The sequence below is a fragment of the Danio aesculapii genome, chromosome 3, assembly GCF_903798145.1.
Source record: "Danio aesculapii chromosome 3, fDanAes4.1, whole genome shotgun sequence".
Taxonomy (NCBI): Eukaryota; Metazoa; Chordata; class Actinopteri; order Cypriniformes; family Danionidae; genus Danio; species Danio aesculapii.
Window position 1 is genome coordinate 23,638,949 of NC_079437.1, and position 25,139 is coordinate 23,664,087.

A 25,139-nucleotide genomic window follows, 5' to 3' on the forward strand; every position below is an offset into this window, starting at 1 on the left:
TTTCTGCAAAATATCTGATTTTTTGTTCAACAGAAAAAAAGAAACTCATAAAGGTTTGAAACCACTTGAGGGTGCAAAAATAGTAAGTACATTTTAATCTTTTTGGGTGAACTATCCTTTAAACTTACTGGAATGCGCATATCTAACCCCACCCCTCACAATGATGTCACTAGCTCCACTGAATGCATTGTGTCTGACAGGCATACGCAAGTCTGCATCCAAATTGGAGATGTTAGGTGATGTATATTTGTGTAATGAGTGAGGGGGTGTCAAGTAGATCAACACCCTATATCAAGGAAGAAGAATTGAAGAATTATTAGATAGCTTTTTACCTCAGGCCAAAAAATAACTCACTCTGAAAAGTCAAAAATTACACGTAAAATGTCTTGTTAATGTGTATATATAGATGAAATGTCCGGTTGAAGTCAGAATTATTTGCCCCCCTTTGAATTTTTTTTTTCTTTTTTTTAAATATTTCCCAAATGATGTTTAACAGAGCAAGGAAGTTTTCACAGTATGTCTGATAATATTTTTTCTTCTGGCGAAAGTCTTATTTGTTTTATTTCGGCTAGAATAAAAGCAGTTTTCAAAATTATTAGCCCCTTTAAGCTATATATTTTATTCAATAGTCTACAGAACAAACCATCTTTATACATTAACTTGCCTAATTCCCCTAACCTGCCTAGTTAACATAGTTAAGCCTTTGAATGTCACTTTAAGCTGTATAGAAGTGTCTTGATAAATATGTAGTAAAATATTACTTACTGTCATCATGGCAAAGATAAAAGAAATCAGTTATTAGAAATGAGTTATTAAAACTATTATGTTTAGAAATGTGCTGAAAAAATCTGCTCTCTTTTAAACAGAAATGGGGGGAAACAATAAACAGGGGAGCTAATAATTTAGGGGGACTAATAATTCTGACTTCAACTGTATGTGCTAACTTTTGTACTTTGGTTACTTTGGAACATTTGCATATTTAAATAATATATGTATAATAATAAATAATATAAATAATAATAATGAGTTAGAAAAATACCCTTCATTGCCTGACAATCAATGAACAACCAGTTAGCTTCACTATTCCTCTCACGTTTTGCTAGTTTAGAAGCATTTCTGTTATGTTAGGTTTTGGAATAGATACTATGGTGAAGACGAGTGCAGTATGAGCCGTTTTCTAATTTGTACCAACTCATTCAGTAATGCTAATCAAAGCATGGTTACCAATTAGCATTACTATTCACTAGTTGCAGCTAGTCAGGTTTTCAATATTAACTTTAAGCTACCCAAGACATATATTTCAAGTTAAGAGCAATTAATATGTAACATAGCTCACTTGAACATGATGTCTTATAAATCTGCATGTAACTACAGTTGTTGTTTTAAATTCTGCATGGGTGGATCAGCATTTCACAATATTCAGCATACTTAATGCATGACCTGTTTGTCGTGTTTGCTTTCAGCTGTATTTTTTTTACAGGCTACACAGGATTAAGTGGGTTATGCAGAATGACAGTGTGTTCATTACTGACTGTGGATTAGAGAAGAGAAACTATTAAAGACAACAGTTTGTGGACACAGCAAGGTGAGTACAACAATATAGTTATTCATTTTAATGCTAAATATGTCTTGTTTTCCTTCTTTTTTCCTTTACTTTCATTTTCCTTCTTCAAATTTCAAAATAACAATCCAGGAATCCACTTTGACTTTTATGTTAGCATGAGTCTCCTTTAACAGTAAAATCGTTAAATCATAAATTGTGTGTGTTATTGAAAAGAAATATACAGGTGATTGGACCATGAACAAATATCATTTTGTAATAATTAAAATGATTGAGACAATCATTTTTAATGTGTGTGTGTGTATATATATATATATATATATATATATATATATATATATATATATATATATATATATATATATTATGGATTTTTTATATTGTTTTGTTGGGTAAAACTGAAAAAATAAAACATTTTTAAATGATTTGGTTTATAAAATGGTATTAACTTTCAGATTTGTGTATCTGTTTCCTATATTTGTATGATTTCACTATCCGAAAAATTGTCTATATAAAAGCTTTTAAATTAGAATCAGCCAACATAAGCAGACTGAAATTATCAGGTGGTTTTTTTTTTTTTCTTTCATTGTCTGTTTTGCTCAAATCTATGCCAAAAGATTTGTCTTAGTCTCCAACCATGTGGTATTTCTATACCTTTTACCACATTTTAAGAACTAGTTATTGGAAGACTTGAATAACCTTAACTCCTATCTCGACTGAAAACCATACATGTTTGTGTATATAGTATGTGAGGTTGCAGTTTCATTATCACAAAGGAAGATTTTGGCCGAATGCCTGTAATGTGTCATGATAAATCATTGTTTGAATTCACAATCTGTTTTCTTTTGCAGAACTGACAACATAACAGACAGCATTATGGACTTAGGCTTTTTCACAGACGAAAAGTTGTTTGAACTTTTCTGCCAAAACAAGACAAAGATGTCTACATTAGAGAGCCCACTAATGTTCCTCCGCAATCTTAAGGACAATGGACTCATTAAAGATAAACTTTATGTAAGTTGAATTTATATTAAAAAAAAACTTTAAAATAAATTTTTTTAGACAATGTATAAACATAAGAAAAAGATTTAGCCTTAAAGGTTTTTTTTGCTTGTGCTTTTGAAGCAAAAGTTGGAGGTCAGCAGTAATGATAGTGATTTATATAATGTGTTGGAGAGTATTGAAAAGCGTGGAATGAAGACTGTTAGAAAGTTCTGGAAATGTGTGGACCAAGAGCATATATTACAGCGCTACAGACAACTCTCTGAAATCATTGCTGAGCTGAGCAAAGGTCAGAAAGATGTATTTTCTATGACTCTGAATTATCACATAGCACTGGCTATTAATTTCCTAACTGAGATTTCCAATTCCTCAGATCTTGAGAATCCACTAACCAAAAAAATAAGAGAGAGATCTGGGGATCAAAGCACGGGAAAGGAAAGAGAGATTAAAAAGAGAAGGATAGAGAGCATATCTGAGAGCAATGAAGCTGGACCGTCATCACAAAGCACTTACAGCCAGAGGAAAACTGCTGAACATGTGGAGAGAGGTGAGTTATCTTCTCAATTCCACCATCTGTTAATTGAGACTACACAGCTACACAGATTTTAAAATCCAGTGCTTGAAATTCTTGCACTGCTCTGCTACACTCCGTTAAACAGCACTCTGTTTAATACTTTTAGTATTAACGGGTCATGAAACCCCCAGTTTTAGCACCAGTTAGGCCTCATTACAATTTTTCAAATGCTGCAAAATGGCTGTGATAAAGTTGTAGAGTGAAGACAACTGACACAAACAATGTCTTTACATTCAGTGATCATTTCAAGTATTAAAACTTCACACAAATGCACAATTATACACAATGAAATGAGTGTTTATTCTCTTTTGCTCATTTGAATAAGCAAGCACAGATACAGTCCGACTTGTCCACTTCATTCATTCATTCAATCATTTTCATTCAGCTTCGTCGCTTATTTATCAGGGGTTGCCACAGTGGAATGAACCACCAACTATTCCAGCATATGTTTTACGGAGTGGATGTCCTTCCAGCCACAACCAAATTTTGGGAAACACCCATACACACTCACAATCTTACACTACGGCAAATTTAGTTCATCCTATTCACCTATACCACATGTCTTTAAACTGTGGGGGAAACCAGAGCACCCAGAGGAAACCCACATGAACACAGGGAAAACATGCAAACTCCACACAGAAATGCCAACAAACAATTAAAAAACTTCTCATTCATTCATCATTTTCTTGAAGTATGCATCTAACCCCAGTCAGTGTTTTGTTATGTTACTGGTCCTGGTAAACCATGTTTGACCCTTTAAACCACTTTGCTTGTTGTGTATGAATGATTTACACAAGCAGACCCTTTAAACCTGTGTGTCCCAACAAACCATGATACAGATGACCCATAAGCCTGTGAAAAAACAGGTGTAATTTTTAATTTTTGTAACGTCATGGTCACAGGTGATTTTTTTTAAGTGAGATGTATCTTAATGAGGCCATAACAGATTGTTTGATATATAAATTTCATTTGTAGGTTGTAAGGAAAGGTGTGTCCCCCTAAACCACATTGGTTACATGCTGTCCCTGTAAACACTATATACCTGTATGTGTGTGTGTGTGTGTAAGTGTGTTAGGGATGCTCCGATCGATCGGCCAAAGATCTGTATCGGCCGATAATCACATTTTGTGACTCAATTGGTACTCGCTAATCTGGCTGATCACATCAAATCTTTAGTGTTCGTTTACGGGTTTACAAGTAGAGGAAGAACCATTTTAACTTCTTATGCATTAAATATGCGCTCCAAACTTTTTCTTGCTTGAGACATGTTGAATTCTTCTTTCATTATTTGTTTCCAAACTGCTTTGTTTGTCATTTTTCTTATTTTTTTTTTATCTGTTTTAGCTATTATTTTCTGTAAAGCTTCTTCTGACCATGACATGTCCACGCTAAATGGTTATAAGAGACATGTTTATGGGATTATATTCAATAACATTGTTAATTTATTCTCTTAGGTAAGGAGAGATCTCCACTCAAGTACTCAAATTATCATTGCAAATTCGATTTAACAAATCCTTTACATGAAGAGATGAAAGTTTTGGTGTCTGCGCCAATGGTGTAGTGATTGGCTCATTGACACATGCACTTCATGTTCTCAAATTTCTCTCTTGCGTGTCGTTCTCGTCTGCTGTTCTTGTGTAAATCCACCAGAGGCTGCTGTCGACTGACTGACCGATTTGCTGACCCACCCTCCTTCTTCCCTAAACCCAAACAGTGTTTTCAAAAGCACAACTGACCCACTTACCTAGACCCAACCAACTGTTTTAAAAAGCAATCTAGAAAAAGAAAAGCCCTTGCTTTTTACCACTTTTTCAGATTTTACCCCATTCTCACCCTGTTATTTACTTGTTTATTTTATTTTTTGCATTCTGTTTGTGTCTTACTCGCTTTCCGGAACTTTTCTTCACCGCACTCAAACCCCGTCATCGTGGTCAACTACCCTCTGCATCTCAAGTCCACTGACATACATGGTGAGCTACTGGACAAACAGCTAACAGCAGGAAAGCTGTCCATTTGGAGGTAATCGTCAGCTGGTAAGCGCAGAAAGGACCCCCGTAGCTTTCATTTTAAAGATAAATGCAGCCATACATACTTCTGGCTACATAATTCACGATCTCCTGAATTGTATATAGGAGTATATAGTTTTCAGAATGAGCCTGTGTTGGAAATAAAATAATGTATAGAAAATATGATGTAAAGTACATATTTTCTGTAACCCTTCTCTTACATGTTTTCTATTTAAATTTCTTTTGTCCTCTCATCAAGGTAACACTTGAGAACAGTGAAGAAAGCGTGTACAATGTCTTGGAGGTTATTGAAAAGGGTGGGCTGGGTTCAGTTAAAAATTCTGGAATTGTGTGAACCAAAACCATATTACACATTTGTACATCCAATTCTCAGAACTGATAAAAAATTACCAGCTGTTCAGAGTGGCTCTCCAAGGAAGAACGTCAACACTGGAGCCAAAGATACAGGAAAAAGTTGTTAAAAAACAAGAGATAGAAAGCAGCTCTCCAAGTAACCAAGCCAGTCCATCATCACAAAGGCACATGGGTGAGAAAGGTGAGTTTTTGTTATGAACAGAGGTGGAGAAGGTTTGTCTAAAGAGCAGACAGACCAATCTTCTTCAGATGCAGATTATGAAATTATTTTAAAGATGTTAAACTTTTTGAAATCCCATTTTTCAATTAAACATGTCAAACAGGTCATTTTTATTTTGTTCTTATAGCTAAAAATGGATCTCTGGGACATGCCTAAGCATAAGAGGTTCCTTCCTGTCACATGTGTACAAGAAGAGGCCTTACTAAACAGAAAAGCACTGCGTAGTAGTAAGTGACTCTCTCTGAACATAGCATAACTTGGATTCTTTTGTGTTAATCTTATCAGTTTAACTCTAAGCACAACCCAAGTGCATACCTTATACTGCAGCATTTAGGGCTCTATTTTAACGATCTAGGCACAAAGTCTGAAGCATGGCGCAAAAGCATTAAGGGCGTGTTTGAATCCACTTTTGCTATTTTAAGGACGGAAAAATATGCTCTGCGCTGAGGCGCATGGTTTAACAGGGTTGTGCTTATTCTCTTAATGAATTATAGGTGTGTTTTGAGAATAAACCAATAAGAGTCTCATCTCCTGTTCCCTTTAAGAGTCAGTTGCGTCGAGCCATGGCGTATTTGCTATTTACATGGCGGACTTTGTAAGTGGAAAAACTGAACGCTTCACTAGTGAGAAAAGAGTTAACAGTATCTGCAGCCAGAGGACAAAGAATGAGCATCCTCCAATCAGCCTTTACTTTCACTTTCTCTATTGTGTGGATAAGGAAACGTGGTGTACGCACAGAAATTAATCCTGCAGCATGGAGGAGCATGGAGGAAGTTTCAAAAACACTATACTCAGCCATTTCAAACTTTTCTGTGCCCCCAAATGAAGAATGAAAAATAACTTTGACGTATACTGACTGGTTATTACTGTCGCCTTCCAAAAATAAGGGTGTTGGCTCAAGTCCCTGCTGGGCCTGGAGGAATTTCTTTGTGGAGTTGCATGTTTTGCATTTGTGTTTTTCATGAGTTCACACTTACAGATATTTGACTGAGTAGAATATGCGTATTTGGCATGCTGTTCAGGGAGAGGGCTCTGAGATCGGAAAGACACCCTAACTCTTGTTATTGGACTTATCAGTATAGAGAGAGAAAGTGTCTGAGCGTATTGTCTACCTCAGCTCCAAAAGACTCCACCATCAGATTTATGTGTCGTGTTTAATAGAGTGGAGATTGGGTGGTGGAGGAACTCTGAGGTCACGAGACACAGAGGTATGATGTGGTTGACCATTTATAGGGGTTTGGTCTTGGGCTGATTGGATAATAGAATTGTTAATGATGAATAGTCTCGTCAAAATTGTGTGTGCTTCTCCCAAAATTTGTTTACAAAACATCATTTATTTTAATGAATATATACTTTAGCTGGATCAGCATGTGCTTATTTTGTCTTAAAAGATTTATATGTGACAACATGTTCAGTTTAAAAAAAAATTATCTTCCACTCAGATGACAAATCGTTCATCAAACGTGGCCACTCAAGAATCACTCCTAATATATTTGAGCAGCTTGGTGGTAAAGGATTAAACAAGCACTGGAAATCAAGTATATTATGCCAGGATGTAAGTCTCAATACTCTTATAAAGGTAAAAAAGGGCATGCTAATATTCTTTTGTATTCAGCCACATTACTTAAATATGACATATTTTGCTTAAATATGCAACATTGTTCTTTCAGTTCTGATTCTGCTTTGTTTTTAAATACACTGTTTTTAAAGATGTAATTCTATTTATATTTTGTGGATTTGTCTAACAGTGTTTATTTTTATTTTTCACAGGGTATTTTGAAGTTGCCAAAATCTAAGAAGAAATTATGTACCATGTATTTATTTATTCAGAATTCCCAAATGTGCCAGAATATTGATGTCATGATCTCAAGCATTTTGTTCCCCATTGATAAAATCGAGTTTAGTATGATTCCTCAAGTAAAGCACTTCTGTATAACTCAAGGTTATGAGGAACATCTTTTGAAAGAACTTATTAAAAAATACCTTCTCATTCAAGCTTTTAATATAGATAGACTGACTGTATTTTTCCTGAGTGGAATATGGAGTAATAATTAATATACTATGCTTATAATTCAATTCAGTGTTATAATAGTTCATATGGGTTAGCACTGTCCTTAAAGCAAAAAGGTCGCGGGTTCGAGTCCCGGCTGGGCCAGTTGACATTTATGTGTGGAATTTGCATATTCTCCCCGTGTTGGTGTGGGTTTCCTCCCGGTTTTCTGGTTTCCCCCACAATCCAAAGACTTGCGATACAGGTGAATTGAATAAACTAAATTGGCCATAGTGTATGAGTGTGTATGGATGTTTCCCAGTACTGAGTTGTGACTGGAAGGGCATCCGCTGCATAAAACATATGCTGGAATAGTTGGTGGTTTATTCCACTGTGGTGACCTCTGAAATAAAGACTAATGTGAAGGAAAATTAATGAATGAATAGTTCATAAAATATATAGTATAGTGCATATACTGAGCAAAACACTTCTCTCTGTACACAGAGCTCATTATTATTCATGACCCTTCCAAATAAGGTAAAACGAGGCCCCTTTTTGCCAGGGATTGTCCAAGGGTTGTAAATAGACATGTACAACCATTTCTAGAGAATTTTTGCTTTTACATAAGCCACATACCTTCTATGTGGATATTGGAGAACAGTTTAAACATGTTGCCTCATTGCATTCTATGGTATCTTTAAAATCAGAACAGATTTCATACACTTCTATTACTTTTTAAATGATTGCAGAGTAAACTGGTCATCATACTGTACTTTACTTGACTGTAGATCAGACAGTAACATTCATTCTGGCAAGAAAAAAACTTCATAGGATGTTTCGACCCAAAGGTGGGTAAAATATGTGTTTTGTTAATGAAATATGTACTATCTTTTAGTGTAAGCTAATTTGTTCTCTATCTGAGCCTTATATTGTTTTTTTTATTATCAATGGCATAGCTTTTCTGCCCCAATGTAATGATTACGTAATGTAATAAAGTAATTATTAATAAATTATATTTGGTGGCCTCTGTAGAGATTTTATTTTGATGGGGGAATCAAGACTGCTGTTGTGAATAAGACCCCTGCTATTTCCCTCTCGCACCACCAGAGGAAGCCATCGCCCAGAATCCTTCATACCTGGAACTGATTGCGGGCCCAGCTGATTCTATTCTCCATTCCTATATACCTCTCATTTCCCTAAGAACTTTGTGAAGTTCTTATTTACCCTGTTATTATTACTGAGCGGGTTCCCTTGTATTTGCCACTTTGTGTTTTTTGATTCTTGCATTGTTTATTAGACTGTTTGCTGCCAGCCCTGACCGGTATTATACTTTGATTGCCCTTAACCTTAACGTGTCTGTCTTTTACCCGTTTATTAAAGACTGCAAATGGATCTCTCGACAAGGTCTTAGTCATCATTACAACTGCAGTATTTTGGCAAAATCCATTATATTACAATTGCATTGCATTACAATCCATTTAACACGTCTAACACTTATAGCCCTATCTTCATTTCTGTCAAACATTATATCTGTGGCACTAGCTTAACTGAAGTCTGTAGAAATTAATTGTAAACTGGGACTGACGGGACTGTCGTTTCTTCATATCTGTGACTGACAGTAATTAAACTGTAATATCATGAGAAAATAATGTTTATTTTAAAATGTTATTTATTTAAATTAAAAAATGAATTAATAAATTAACGATTAACTGGACAAGGCTAATTATTATTTAAAAATTATTCTTCTTATTTTATTATTTTTTTTTTTTTGAATATTTTATCCTCTTTTGTTTTTGTAGTTTTACTTTCACTCAAGTATGCAAACCATAACAAACTCTTGAAACCAGGAAGCAGCTTCAGATGTGTGTGTGGGCAGTTCAACATTGAGAAATAAATCCACTTCCCGCTCTTCAAAAAATGCAGACGATACAGCAGCCTCATTCATGAAATGACTCTTCAGCCCTATCTGGAATCTGCTCGACTCGGTGAGAACAACAGAAACAACAAATCCCAACCAGGCGAGTGAAGAAGGATGAAGAAAAAAAGCTGCAAGAAATTACGCCAGATCAGGTCGTCCTCCCTCTGCAGCTCCAAGAGAAAGAAACACGCTAAAAGCAAAAACTGCCTCAGTGAGTTTGAAGCATTTTCACTAATAAATTGGCAGAACAGTACTGAATCAAGTAACAGATGTTCGTTTGGTGCAAGTTTCTTGTGATTTTGTGAAGTCTCCTTAATCTAACTAATATGATTCGACATATTTCAGAATCGTCTTCAAGTCATCAATCTCGACTTCCTGTTACATGTGGTTATAAAGAGGGGTTCCTGGATTTGAAGAAATATTATAAAAGTAGGTGTATAAACATTTCTACATGTAGAAAACGTGTTTAAAACTTTAGAAATATAAAGAGCTACAGTGCATGTTGTCGAAGTGACTTTGTCTCAAGATCACAAGTCTGTCCTTAGGGCAAAAGTGCATCTTAAGTGAAGACCATTGGTTTACGCCCCCTGAGTTTGAGAGGTTTGGGAGAAAGGAGAAAAACAAAAAGTGGAGGATCAGCATCCTTTGCAAAGGGATTACACTCCAGAAACTCATAGAGGTGCAAAAGTCCGGTTTTAGTATACTTTTAATACCTAAGAAACACACTAAAGTGCATTTATAAAGTGCATCTTCATTTGGAAACAATATTTTTTGACACTTTTTATTTCTTTGTCTTTCTTAATTTGAATTTTCTCTCTGTAGGATGGATTTCTTTTACCTAAAACTTTTATGAAAAGCAGGATTCATGGTGATAAGGTTTGGCAATTTTTTTTCTAGTTTTCTAGTTATAAAGCTTCCAAATGAGGCTTAAGATGTGGGCATGTGCCGGTATAAGATTCTGACGGTATGATAACCTTGGATAAAAATTTCACGGTTTTGTGGTATTATGATAAAAATATGTTCTTTTTAAATGTCTTGGTAAAAAACTAAAACTTTTTTCCACTTTGAACACAATATATTTATTTTGAGATACATTTATAATATTTTGGAAGAGTAAACATGTCAGGCTAAATGAATTGTTGACTTCTGCAGTCTTCATTTGTTTCAAAAACCTTTTCAAATGTTTCAAAAATCATTTGTAATTTAAAATGGCATCTTTGGATATATTTTCATCTGGAGATACTGTAGTCCAAAAAAAAAAAACATAAATATAAAATCTTACACATACCTTAGGAACAGTATTGCAGAAAGTTTTGACTGGTTTAAAACCTTGACTTTTTCAAACCACGGTATACCTTGAAAACGGTTATCGTCCCATGCCTATTAAGATGTTTTTCACACTCTCTCCTTTTGTGTTCTGCAGAAGAAGAAAAAGCAAGAGGTTTTGCAGCAACAGGGTGCGTAGATTAAAACCAAAAATATTTGTTTAAAAAAATTCTATCCTTACATGACATAAGTGTCACTTTAGCTTCACATGCTTTTCCTTCTGATATAAATGTTTCAAAACTGTTTGTATGTCATGTGTTCCAAGATGTTCCACAATGCTAATGTGTGTTTGTTTTCTTTAAGTCTACTGTCATCCTTTAGATCTTGGTGTCCAAACTCTGTCCTGGAGAGCCGTTATCCTGCTGAGTTTAGCTCCAACCTACTTCAACACACCTACCAGGAAGTTTCTAGTATATCTAGTAGGAGCTTAATTAGCTGGTTCAGGTGTGTTTGATTAGGGTTGGAGCTAAACTCTCGAGGACACTGGCCCTCCAGGACCGAGTGTGGACACCCCTGCTTTAGATCAAAGGGATAGTGCACTCAAAACTGTCATCTTTTACTCACCCTTTATTGTGTCACAAACCTATTTGAGTTTCTTTGTTCTGCTGAACACTAAAGAAAACATTTTGAAGAAAGCTGGAAACCTGTAACCATTGACTTTCTTAGTATTTGTTTTTCCTACTGTGGAGATCAGTGGTCACCAGTTTTCAGCTTTCTGCAAAACATCTTCTTCAGAAAAAAGAAACTCATAAAGGTCTTGGACTTGAGCGAGAGTAAATAATGAGTCATTTTTATTTATGCGGACTATTATATTTTGTTCTTGTTTTATATTAGTGGTAGAATCAGCTGAGAAAAGTAATGGCAGTAAAGGAGAGAATGACGATGATATTGACATGACCAAGTTTGAAGGTCCGACATTACCTGTGGCCTGCGGTTCAGACTCTGGTGTCCTACACAAATGCCGCTTTGCTGGAGGTGTGTGAGTGGGAATGGGAACTTTAGCTGGAGGAGTGTTTTATAATAATTAGCATGAAATATGATTATGTTGTCTTTGCTTGACGTTACATAAATATGAGCTGTTTTCCTCATACATTTTCACTCAGTTTTGCCTTTATCTCAGAGCGTTGTGGGAGATGCATAAGAACAGAGAACTCCTGGTTGACGCCTGAGGGTTTCATCAAATTAAGCAAACCAGATGGAATATGGAGGAAAGACATTGTTTCCAACGGAGTTCCCCTCGGAAGACTTATAAAGGTAAAACAAAAACAATTGTCAATAATAATAATCTTAAACAATATTTAAATAATTTAAATGCATAGAGAGCAACTGTCAATGATCATTGGGTCATGACAACTAGGCCTTTTATAAATTTACATTAGTATACAATTATACAAAATAGGAATTAGCTGTCCAGGTTACGCAAATTATTCATGGATGTGCTGTATTTATATGGCCACTTTCAGGTTTAATATTCCTATATTCACTGTAAAAATGCTGCGACAACATGAAGGAATTAAGTTAACTTAATAGTTTTGGCAAATTTAAGTGGATTGAACTTAAAACAATTAAGTTGTCTCATAAAAAAAATCAAGAATTGTGTTGTTTTAGCCAAGGTTTTAACAGTTTTAGATTTTTCATTAGTTTGTTATTATTTCGTTTTGACTTATTGTTTTCAAATTCAGTTCATTCTAATTAGTTTTTAGTGGTAGATTTACTAGTTTTTATTCGTTTAAATGTTTTGAAATGGCTTAGTTTTATTTTAGTTTTTAGTAGTTTCAGTGTTAGTTTTAGTTTTTTTATAAATTAGAATATTTGTTAGGTCAAAATCATCAGAATAAATAATGTATAATAACTCAACCAAAGATAGATTTTTTGAAACATGTATTCAAAGGACACATGAACACTATCATCTACCACTACAATTTCCCCATCATCAAATTCAAATACAGCAGCCCACAGGATAGCATCCCTAAATACAATATGTGTGCAAGGCTGCTTCTGTTGGTTAGATACACAGTAGTGATGGGAAGTTCGGATCTTTAATACGATTGGGGATCTTTTGTGACAATCTTCCCATGTTTGGACTCAACATATCAAAAACATTTTTCTTGCTATAATTTTAGTTAGTTTCAGTTAGTTTTGTACGTACACAATAGTTTCAGTTAATTTTTTTTTATATTTTTATCGTTTTTATTTTTATTTCAGTTAACGAAAATTATTTTACATTTTAGTTTTCATTTTTTTGTTTGTTTTTGTTTACTATAATAACCTTGGTTTCAGCTTATATTTAAATAAGTAGTTCGCACAAACAGCAAACAAATTTTTCTATGAATTGGCATTTCACCAATACATCCTATAGAATACTATAGATATACTATACTATAAAATACATACTATAAAATACGATAGAAACTTATATTTATTACTCTAGTGTTTTTGAACTATTCTATAGTAGTAAAGTAGTACTTAAATTAATTTGTTTTGGTAATTCTATAGTTACTTCGGTAATACAACAATTATAGTAATATAAACACATTAGTCAAAACAGTACGTTTTTTACATGATATACTTCAATACACAACCGTTTACTGTATTAAATGTAAAGTATACTTCAGCATTTATTATCAGCTTAGTTAGCCATCTTTAACAAAGTGTTGTTAATAATATAAACAGTATAATACACTTTAATATAGTGTGGTTCAATACTAGTATTTACTAGTATAATTTCATCATGTGGGACGAGACAGGCAGTGAAAAACGATGGCCATAAAATAGCAATGCTTAGTTTTCATATTTGTTTTGTGTGTAATACCAGCTACTGAATTTAGATGCTAAATTGATTATTTAAACACATTGGGCATAATGGCTCATTTCATTTTAAATTAGCTGTGAACTGTGTGTATATATATATTAAATCACAAATACACTAGTTATAAATTAAGTCAGCATGTTGCTCTTGTTTGTGTGAATGAATGGCTAGGTTTGGTTTACCACAGACAGATTACATCTGTGGTGTTTTCACCATCTGCTGTTTCAGCACACTGGATATTTAAATCAAACAATATTGCTTCCATCAAAAAATACTTCTTAGAATACAGAAAGTGGTGAAAATCTAGCCAAGATGGCAACCCATTAATGTAGGAAACGCAAGTATTTTATGTTTTATAAGTTTAGAGGCGAGTTCAGTTGTATGAAAATGTCAAAGGTATTTACATTAGATGTCACCTAGGCTGTTGTTGTCTATTGGAAGAAATGCGTCAATAGAGACGCCATTTTAGTACAGGTTAGCGCTCCTTTTAAATGAATGTGTGACCAAGGTGTAGTGGAGGACTGGCCATCTGGAGCCATAGATATGTAAAAATGTATACACATATCTATGATCGACAGTTTTTCCGGTGGTCAGTATGCAAATGTTTTTTTAAATTATGAAAATTGTTTTTACATCACTTTTCTACATCGATGGATAAGTGAGCGCACGGGTATTGCTAACAAAGAGCGTGTGTGTGTTTGCACTGAAATGTATTATCCTCCCTCCTTGTTAAATTTGATCTAGTCCATGTCCTAAAACACCCCCCTTCTCCTGCTTTCACTTAATTCTAACAGAGGGAGCGATTTGTTTGTGAATGAATCTCTGTTATGAACGATTCATGTGAATCGTTGAAATACCCTGCGTACCAATGTGCATATCCACCTTTTTGATCTAAATGGTATATAACGTTTGTAAAATTAAAAAATTTAGGGTGGACAGTATGCACATTGAGGCGCAGGAAATGTTATCTGGCACCCTTATAAGTTACTTCAAAAACTAGCCTTTACTTCACTTAGCTGACAATAATACATTGTGGGTAATAAGAAATAAGTAATAAGAGATAAGTTTCTGGCACTGCAGCGTCTTGTCACATTTCATTTGTCACATTTCATTTATTTGTTTGCTGATTTTATTCAACAAAATTAGCACAAGCCTAGAATTTAGTGTAAGTTGGTGCTACTCTACCTTATGGTCAGTGCTGTAAGTGACTGTATTATCATCAATAACGTTACTTGAGCACAAAAGTTCGTAACATGCAGAAACAAAATCATACCTATGAAATATTCTGCCTTTATGCTGTGTTTTCTTTGTTTGCTCCTCCCATGATATGTTTTTTTGCTTTGTTTATTTGCTTTGTTCTACACCCACACGCAATGCAAAAGTCCAAAGTTAAATTTGTCCTGGGAGCACTATACAAATGTGGCGGCGGTATTGAAGCATGCTCAGAGCCCATATGCAATATCTAGTCTGTTTCTCAATTCCAAAAACGCAGAGAACAGACTTGCGATCTTCGGTCCTGCCAGGTCACCTCGGACGAACGAACTCGGGAGGCCGCGAGAACAGAATGCATCCTGTGAGAAATGAGATTTTTCCTGATGGTCACAAGACCTTCAAGCATTTTTAATGGTACATTAATTAATCATTACAGCATTCATACAACGATTTATTGTTTTTCCCCTTTTCAAAATATATACTATGCATAAAGACCTTACAAATATACATTGCACAGTATCAGTAAAACAAATCTTAATACAAATTTCAGAAAATAAACCCCATTAATGTGTATATTCCCGTGTTAAGATTTTCATGGTCATGTTTATATTCACTGTTTTATTTAGGGAAACTCCTGAGATAAATAAGTGATATCTCTGAACTTTAATAATAAATCTATATAAAATGCTGTGCTTCCCACCTCCAGTCACAATGACTTCTGGAATTCTAGAGCGAGTTCGGGGCTCAATACTGCCACCTTGATATCAAGAACACATCCGGGAAGTTTCACGCATCCTTCATTCTTGCGGTCTTGAGTATAGAGTCGAGGAACTATGACGTCAATTTGTATCCAAAAACATGGAAGCGAGTTAGCATTTTAGCAATTCTGGTTGCCTCGTCCCAAAGTCAATGTTTTTTTTTTTTATGGGATTTCAGTTAAATCGCTTAGATAAGGTTCGTGGCTAACACAAACTCAAGATACTTTCACGTTTCAATCTACGACATACTACTAACATAACTGGTCTGGAACGCAGCTCGCTTGCGTTGGGCATTTGGATTTGTCTGTGATTTAAGTTGTAGGGATAATTTACAGTTTTAACCCAAAGAATGACCAGTATGTCAATTCAAGAAGAGCCGGAGTCAGAGATTCACATAAATAAATAAAGTTTACTGAAGATAGTTTGCAGTTTCATCAGCAGAAGCCAGCTTCAACACTCACAATGAGTTCTTAGGCTGCTCTGCAATCCCAAATCAATAACAGTTATATTCTCTACACAAGACCAGAAAGGGTGTGATTCGGGTAACAGGTTCTGATTGGTTCAAACAAAGATAGACAATTCTAAACATGTACGTCAATGTGGGGTTGTATCTAAATCCAGATAGGGATGGAGACAAGAGGCCTGGGTCAAGTCGCCCGTAGACAATGAAGAGCTGGTCTCAGACCTGTAGAACTCACCCTTCAGATGAATATACGCATGCAAGAGACAATCTGTTATAAAAACCCAAGGTTGTTTCTTCGTACTCTCAGCTGTCTTATCAAACTAGTTCAAAACTGGTACAAACAGCATTCAGACTGCTATATTCTCACTACACAAAGTCTATCTTGAATAAAAAAGAAAATTACTGAATATACACATAATAACACTTAGACAGTATTAACACATAATTAAATAAAGAGGAAAACAGTTGTTTTCAATCATCCAGCCCTTCAGATCCACTCGAGATCTCCATGACCTCTGACCTAATTTGGTGGCTCCTGAAAATAGTTACAAAGAGACAGGCAAACGCACTGAATATTATTATATTAAGCAATGTATTAACTTTATTCATTCTTCAAATAATCATTTATAAAGTAATGAGAAAAAGGATAAATGTTGATCAATGCTGGGACGCATTGGAAGGCAGAAATCTGAATCCATCAAAGTATTTTCAAAAATAGTATTTTATAGTTTGTAGTATTTTTCTAATTGGGAATTCATATTGTGTGTAGACAATGCCTTCACTTGTAAAGACTGTCAAGACAGATTAATTTGTTGCTCATTTATTTTAATTAAACGATATTATGGGGATACTGCTTACCAGTCCAGTCTGTCTCTTTACTGCTCTCATGTATGAATAAATATGTAAGAAATATATACATATTGACTGTCGTTATAATGTGATCAAATTAAAGAAAAAAAAAATCAATTGAGCACATTTAACTCTGTTATAACTGCAATATTTACACTTCTCCTTTTTAGCGTTTATAGCATATGTGACTGTATGGGCTGCTTTTTACTGTACTTCGTGACAAAAATAAGAATATTGAATGTTGTTCTCCATCCATGATGGAACTTGCAGGCAAATCCTATTAAATTTTACAAATGAGATTGTACGAATTAACCACTAAATCAAAAAGATACAAATTGCCGTGAGATTGTGTTGCAGCGTGCACAATTAAAATAGTACAATAGCATTTAAGAAGAGCAAGAATGCACTCAAAAACTTAATTTAATCAAAGCACCCGTTATGAATAATTAACTGAAATAAATTTATTATGTCTTTTATGAACATTATATACGTTTGTAGATCAAACATGATTTTAACATGTCCGTCTAATCTCTTTGCAACTTAAATCAAAGATGTACAGTAACAAGATGCACAGACATACATTAGATGTTAGAAGTCACTATTGTAGTGAACAGTGTTTGCTTTACATGGGCTTTTTTACCCTTTATTTTTCATGTTTTTCTCTGGCTGTGATAATTGCATCACTGTTATATTCTGCAATAAATAAGTGTTTTTAAATGAATTGTTATTCAATGAGAATGTTGTAATGTTCATATTTATTTCGCTTTAATGTAGGGGAGCACGGGGCACAAAGTAACACGGTGTAAAATGTGACAGAGTTTTAAGGTATTTGTTCAGGGTTAACCATGGCATGCTTCTGAGGTTTCCACCACAGTTTCAGCAGACGTCTTCCTGCCAAGTAATGAAAAAGTTTGGCGAAATTTGGATGAGATACACAGGAGAAACCATTTTTGCAGCATAAAAGTTTTTTTTTATTATACTAAATTTTTTTTATTTAAAAGAAATCTGTGAAAGTATTCAAGTGAAGTCTTATATTGTTGTGATTACGTCTTCTAGGTTAAAAGATGAAACCATTTTGAATGATGTAAAAAAAAAAAATAGTTACTGCTAGCCAGTTTTAGAGAGAACATATCACCGCCAGATTAGTTTTAACAGGGTGTTACAATTAAGCCACACACTGTTGGATGCCAGTTAAACTAACAAAACCATTTGTGAATTTTGAGTGTGATGTTGGGACCTTTTTATATTAAAATAATAATGCAAATAAATGCATTGTATAAAATTGATAATAATGCAAATAAATCCAAATGTGTTTCTCCGATAGATAGATAGATAGATAGATAGATAGATAGATAGATAGATAGATAGATAGATAGATAGATAGATAGATAGATAGATTAGCATACTGTGCTATGTAGAATAAAAAAATATTTGAGCTGAGTACTGAGGATATATAGCTACTATTTAAAGTAACTAAATTTAAAAACTAAATTTAAATTAATTGTGTGAAATCTAACTTTTAAAGCATGTGTTACAACTAACCCTCTGTCTGTTACAACTTGCCTAGCAGGTGGGGTAAATAGTAACATTTTTACTCCTGGCACATTTGGCAATACTGCACAGAAACCATAAGTCAGGCGATCATACTTTCAGTGCTCATTTGTAGGAGAGGCTTGTGTGTTGTTGGTACAAAAATAGGGTTTGTCTAACCCAGGGGTGTCCAAACTCGATCCTGGAGGGCCGGTGTCATGCAGATTTTATCTCCAACTTGCTTCAACACACCTGCAGAGATGTTCCTAGAAAGCCTTGTAAGAGCTTTATTAGCTAGCCCAGGTGTGTCTGATTTGGGGTTGAAACTAAACTTTGCAGGACAACAGCCCTCCAGGATCAAGTTTGGACACCCCTGATGTAAATACTATTACTTTGTTCACTATTTGGCCACAACCAAAAAGTGGTACCTTGTGCCCCGCTCTCCCTTGTTTATCTTTTTAAACGTTCTTATTGTTTATTCAGTCTTATTCAGTCTTGTTGCCAGCTGTTAGTGTGATGACGTAATCTGCAGAGTCATTGAAAATTATAGAGTGATTTTACTGTCTAAACAACATTTTTTTGCATACTTTCAGAAAAAGGTTTTGGAACTACATACAATCAACTGTGACTGTGAGATCTGCCAAGAACTGGATCAGCACCTTGTAAGACATCTAAGCTTGCTGATATTGTAATGTTTTCTTAAATGTGCTTTAAAGGAGTGTGGTTTTATTTCATTATGAACTCTTTTCTCTACAGAATGATGATGTGTGTTTTGTGTGTAACTCTGAGGGAAATCTGGTGTGTTGTGATGAATGTCCACGAGCTTTTCATCACCACTGTCACCTACCAGCTGTGCCTGAAGATTCACCTGGGTAGGAGAGAGAAAACCCACTGGTTTAGAAAAGCTAGATTGATTTGACTGCTTGCATAATAACGTATGTTTTTGTGTGTAAAAGCCAGTGGACCTGCACATTTTGTGTACTGAAGAACATGAAAGGTTCCAGTCAAAAGAACCAACAGGATATTATGAGCAGTCCAGTTTCTCAGTACACACAGGTACAATTAATGCAAAACCTACGGAAGTCAATGGGGTCCAAATCAGCTTTATGCATATAAAATGCATTCAAGAAGCATTTCTTAAACCCTTATTACAGTATATTTAGTTGTCTTTGTGTTTTGTCCTGCAGCACTGCCAGTGTCTGCTGTTACACCTGCTGCGCGAGTGCATGACTGACCCCTGCACCAATGTAAATGTCTCTGTGCTGTTTTAGATCAACAGCACATTTAGATCATTTAAAGCTCGTATTTGTGTTGAACATGCATATAATGTCTGCACTGCGGGTCTGCAGGTTCCAGGAGGCAGTGAGAACATTTGTGGTCCCATGATGCTGGGCAGAGTCAAACAGAATTTGGAGAATAATAATTGTCCAACAGTGCAAGTGTTTGTCTCAGATATTGAATATGTCTTCCACCACTGCACCTCCAACAGGGTGAGTTTTGCTCAGGTTTGCAAATAAAAGTAAGCAGCTTGCATGTCTTAATTCCATAATTGCTTAATTCCATTTCTCTTTTCTGCAGGATAATGACTTCAGCAGAATGATGTCTAGACTCATGGAGCTGCTTGAAACCATCTTTAAGCCTTAACGTTTGTGTGTTTTGTACAGAAATAAAGAGAAATAGATACAGTTGAAGTCAGAATTGATAACCCCACTGAATTATTAGCCCCCCTGTTTATTTATTTCCCCAATTTCTGTTCAAAGGAGAGCAGATTTTTTCATCACATTTCTAAACATAATAGTTTTAATAACTCATTTCTAATAACTGATTTATTTTATCTTTGTCATGATGACAGTAAATAATATTTTACTAGATGTTTTTCAAGACACTTCTATACAGCTTAAAGTGACGTTTAAAGGCTTAACTAGGTTAATTAGGTTAGGGTAATTAGGCAAGTTATTGTATAATGATGGTTTGTTCTGTAGACTATCGAAAAAATATATAGCTTAAAGGGGCTAATAATTTTGACCTTAAAATGTTTTTTTTATTATTAAAACTGCTTTTAGTCTAGCTGGAATAAAACAAATAAGACTTTTTCCAGGAGAAAAAATATTTTCAGACATACTGTGGAAATTTCCTTGCTCTGTTAAACATCATTTGGGAAATATCTAAAAAAAGAAAACCAAAACAAAGGGGGGCTAATAATTCTGACTTCTGTGTATATTTTAACTGCAGTGCATCAAACTCGAAATTTGAAAAAAAAATGCATTTTTAAAAAAAATACTTGATTTGATACATTTTGTAATATATTTTTGCAGTTTTTTTTTGTTGTTGTCAAGAACAATTACTGTTTTTAGTGTTTGCATTATGACAAAAAACATCTTTATCACCATCATCATCATTATCATCATCATATTCTTCTCTTATAATTGATATTATTTCACTTTGTTACAATTTAGACAATACAGTTTTGTATTTTGAAGATTGTGGAAGATTCCTTTATTAATTGTCAAATCTGCTGTTACAATAAGGCAAAAGAAATGACATACTATTTTTCCAGACCATTTTATGTCCTCTTTGTATTCCTTTTCAGAGATTATGATACATATTTTTAGTATTTAATATACAAAAAACACTAGACAAACACTACAGTTATGACAATCCAGAGTAATAAAACATCCTCCTATGTAATAAAAAAAAAATGCAGGTAATTTATCATCATAAATTACAATATCTCTCAGTTTCTGGTTCCCTGAGTTTGTTTCCTCGGTAGATTGAGTTTCCAGCAGATTTCTCGTGATTTAAAAGAACAACTATCAACCCACCAAGTAGGCTATAATGTCACGGTACTGTAAAACGTGAGGATGTATCTACTACGTAAGAATTGCACATACATTCTGACAGCAGGAAAAGTAAACAATGTTGGTTCATGGTTTCGTTTCACTTGGTCTGCTGTAGGTTTCATTTTCCCAATAGGATGCTTCGAGAGGCACTTAAGTATCGCTTTTTCTCAGGATATCATCGGACGGTAAGCGTTTGTTGTTATCAATTGCCTTTTTAGTTTATGATGCTTGTAATGATATTTTATGTCAAAGAATAATGCTCCTTTTATATACATTTACATTTTTAAGGCGAACTGGTAAAACGTGGAAATCGTATGATGGTTGAAGACTGTTTACGTGAAGAATTTTTAACTTGACGCATACTATTTGCATAATTTGCGCTTTTTGATTTGTTATCAGAGCCATTCTTTTGTAGCCTGCATGCTTTAACAGCAAAAGGCAAAGCAAATACAAATAAATATGCAAATATATATATTATATAATAAATATATTAGGCAAAATAATACACAATTTAAGAACTGTGTAGTGTATAGTAAACCATAGTTTTATTGTGCTAAATTGTTTTAATGCATTAATGACAGATTTGTGTACTAAATATGTGCTTGGTTTACAACCCTAATTCTGCTTTGTTGTTTTTATCTTGCTACAGCCATTTAGATAAATCTTCTAATGCAGATTTTACAGAACTCCACAGAAAAGATGTTTAAGTGTTCAGATATTTTAAACTCTGCAACAAGTGTAATTTTTTGTGTGTGTGTAAAAGGTTAAATAATTTGTTATTGTTTCAGGACTAATTTCATATATCTATTGAATAATATTGGTCCAGTTTCGTGTAATGTTTTTGTACATTACTTCAGCATCATTTTTAAGCATAATCAACTCCATCTACTCTGTAGGTCACTGAGGTCAAGACCTGGTACAATTTTAAGTTGGGTATAGGTGACATCTCATAAGTGTGGGTGCTGGCTAACAGGTTAACAAAGCCTGAATACATTAGGCCTTAAATCTTTTGGGCCTTTTAGATCTTTTCTAAATTATTTTTTTGCTCTGCGGGCAGCACGTTGGCTCAGTGGTTAGAACTGTTGCCTCAGAGCAAGAAGGTTTCTGGTTACAGTCCCTGCTGGACCAGTTGGCATGTCTCTGTGGAGTTTGCAAGTTCTCCCCAGGTTTGTGTGGGTTTCCTCCGGGTGCTCTTGTTCCCCCACAGTCCAAAGACATGCACTATAGGTGAATTGAATAAACTAAATTGGCTGTTGTGTATGTGTTTGAATGTGACAGTATATGGGTGTTTCCCAGTACTGGGTTGCAGCTAGAAGGGCAGTGTAAAATTGAGAAGTAGGGGGTTCATACCGCTGTGGTGACCCCTGAAGAATAAAGGGACTGAGCCGAATGAAAAATGAATGAACGAATGAATATTTGCTCTGCTAGACATACTTAATATTGCCAGAAGAGGTCAGCGTAGCATGTAAATTATTTGGGAACTGAAGAGGTTTGATTAGTGAAATTACAAGATTTATGAATATGCTAGTTTAATTGTTTTAAATCATTTTGAGATTGTTGTAAAAGCACACATAATTGTAAGGTTGGTTTAGGTAAACTTGTGCACTAAATAAAGGGTTTGTAAATATTACATTTACCAAACGTTTGTGTGTAGGTCTAAATCTTGTTAAACACATCATAGAGAGAGAGAGAGAGAGAGAGAGAATGTGAACCCATCAGAGGTTGGAGAAATGCATGGCTTGTTTTTTCCTCTCTCTTGCTAATGTGAGGGTGGGGTGAGGCTAAACATTTCGATGGAAGTGAAACCACGATTTGATGGGAATATTCGATGCTGTAAGGTAAAGGAATGTGTATCTTTTATCATAATATCCAGTTAATAGCCCAATGGTTTGAATAAATTTTTGATTTAAAACCTTACGTCTACAAACATTTGTTAAAATGTGTCTTTTGATTTCAAATGAATAGCCTACAGCCCTACATTGAAAAACAGGTTTTGTGGGTGAGAGTTAAGATGCTCATTGGCTTTGAGTAGCCTACTTTTGTTTTACTACTAACGTATTGTAAACTGTACCCCCACCCCCGGCCCGCGAAATAGAAAGGAAAAGCAAGGTTTCTAGATTTGCAATTATCAACAATGCAAGCTAAACATCTTTTTAGTTTTCAGAATATTTTGTAAAATCTACTAGAGTACTGAAATACTGAATCCATCACAGGTTTATCCTTTTTTATTAGGCCTACTGCAACTCATTAAATCTAATTTTATTTCATGTACAGTAGGCCTGTAATCTTTAATCTGTAGGCATGTATTCTCATGTACTACATCATTACTAATCACTAAATTAAAAATGAATACGTGGGTGAAGTCATCGAGATTAGAAGACCCACAGCATAGGAGCAGCATCATGGATAATAGTAAACATTTATTCATTCATTTTCTTTTGGCTTAGTCCCTTTATTTATCAGGGGGTGCTACAGTGGAATGAACCGCCAACTTATTCAGCACATTTTACACAGCGGATGCTCTTCCAGCTGCAACCCAGTTCTGAGAAGCACCCACACACTACGGCCAATTTAGTCTATTCAATTTACTTATAGCGCATGTCTTTGGACTGTGGGGGAAACCAGAGCACCCGGAGGAAACCCACGTGAACATAGCGAGAACATGCAAACTCCACACAGAAACGCCAGCTGTGCCACCTAATAGCAAACACATTCTTAAATGAATAACAAACTCCCATAGAAATCTTCTGTCAGTCAGTGACTTGTTCTCATATATTTAACAGGATTAAAAATTTACTGACACCTAATCTGAGGTCATATCTGACTGCATGGTAAAAAAATATGCCCATATGCAAGTTTTTATTAATTACCTCAAAATGACTCCTATGTACTTTTAAAGAAGCATTTTTGTTATAATTTTTATTTTTGCAAGAGAAATGTTTTACATCTGGTGAAAGATAAAAAGTCCAATAGTGTCTGGATGCAGCTTTTACACACAGAAGCTGAGATTGCATCACTCAGCGATGCAATGTCAGACACGATGCACTCAATGGAGTGAGTGACATCACTGTGACGATTAGGGGTGGGGTTAGGTGAGCGCATTAAAAAGCATTGGATGCAGCTGAGATTGCACTGCACCAGGTCTGCATCCATACCCCTCTCAAAAAGTCTTGCACTGCATATCAGTTATACCCAATTTTTACAACTCTGGCACTATAAGGTCATATTTTTGGATGGGTTTATAAATATTGTAAAATACATTTATATAGGCTCATTTATTAATTAAACAACAAGTTTTAAAGGGCACCTAGGTTAGGCCTTGTTTCAGATTTAATATAAGTGTTTTGCGTCTCCAGAATGTGTCTGTAAAGTTTCAGCTCAAAACACCCATCAGATTTTTCATTATACCTTTTGCAAGATTCTATTTGATACATTTTTGCACTAGGGGGCTGTTTTGTTGTACTGCGCCTTTAAGGCTAGTCCTCCCCGCCCACTGTTTATACATGCCTTTCTGCGTGCCTTAATCTCCTCGCTCGGCTGCGTCAGACAACAGACAGACTTAAAAGAAGCAGATCTCACGTAGCGTTTGTGAGAAATACTACAGTAAGAACTTTACCAATGAGTATTTGTTGTGCAGTTGCATCGATGAGTCACACAAAGTTCACGTGCGCATACACGCACACACACTCAGACAGAGCGCCCGTTT

The 25,139-nt window shown here is 35.0% G+C and overlaps 1 protein-coding gene and 1 long non-coding RNA gene across 7 annotated transcripts; both read left to right on the top strand.

Moving 5' to 3' along the window:
• Positions 1-1,474: 1,474 nt before the first annotated feature.
• LOC130221108 (uncharacterized) lies at positions 1,475-9,442 on the top strand. Of its 6 annotated transcripts, none has more exons than XR_008836265.1 (9): positions 1,475-1,585; positions 2,413-2,575; positions 2,687-2,852; positions 2,937-3,110; positions 5,092-5,170; positions 5,403-5,699; positions 5,866-7,317; positions 7,509-8,576; positions 8,836-9,442. It is a non-coding gene; the product is annotated as an uncharacterized LOC130221108 (long non-coding RNA). The 6 variants fall into 6 exon arrangements; XR_008836262.1 differs by having other exon boundaries at positions 5,866-5,965; positions 7,181-7,317; positions 7,509-9,442; XR_008836266.1 differs by having other exon boundaries at positions 5,403-5,460; positions 5,538-5,699; positions 7,509-9,442.
• A 120-nt stretch (positions 9,443-9,562) lies between these two features.
• On the top strand, positions 9,563-20,990 carry sp100.4 (SP110 nuclear antigen, tandem duplicate 4). The gene is made up of 13 exons (XM_056453421.1): positions 9,563-9,857; positions 9,992-10,075; positions 10,192-10,325; positions 10,469-10,522; positions 11,070-11,103; positions 11,807-11,947; positions 12,093-12,226; positions 19,187-19,255; positions 19,350-19,465; positions 19,550-19,649; positions 19,781-19,840; positions 19,943-20,083; positions 20,172-20,990. The coding sequence occupies exons 1-13, from the start codon at positions 9,761-9,763 to the stop codon at positions 20,235-20,237; spliced, it is 1,230 nt and encodes a 409-aa protein (XP_056309396.1). The 5' UTR covers positions 9,563-9,760; the 3' UTR covers positions 20,238-20,990.
• Positions 20,991-25,139: the final 4,149 nt, after the last annotated feature.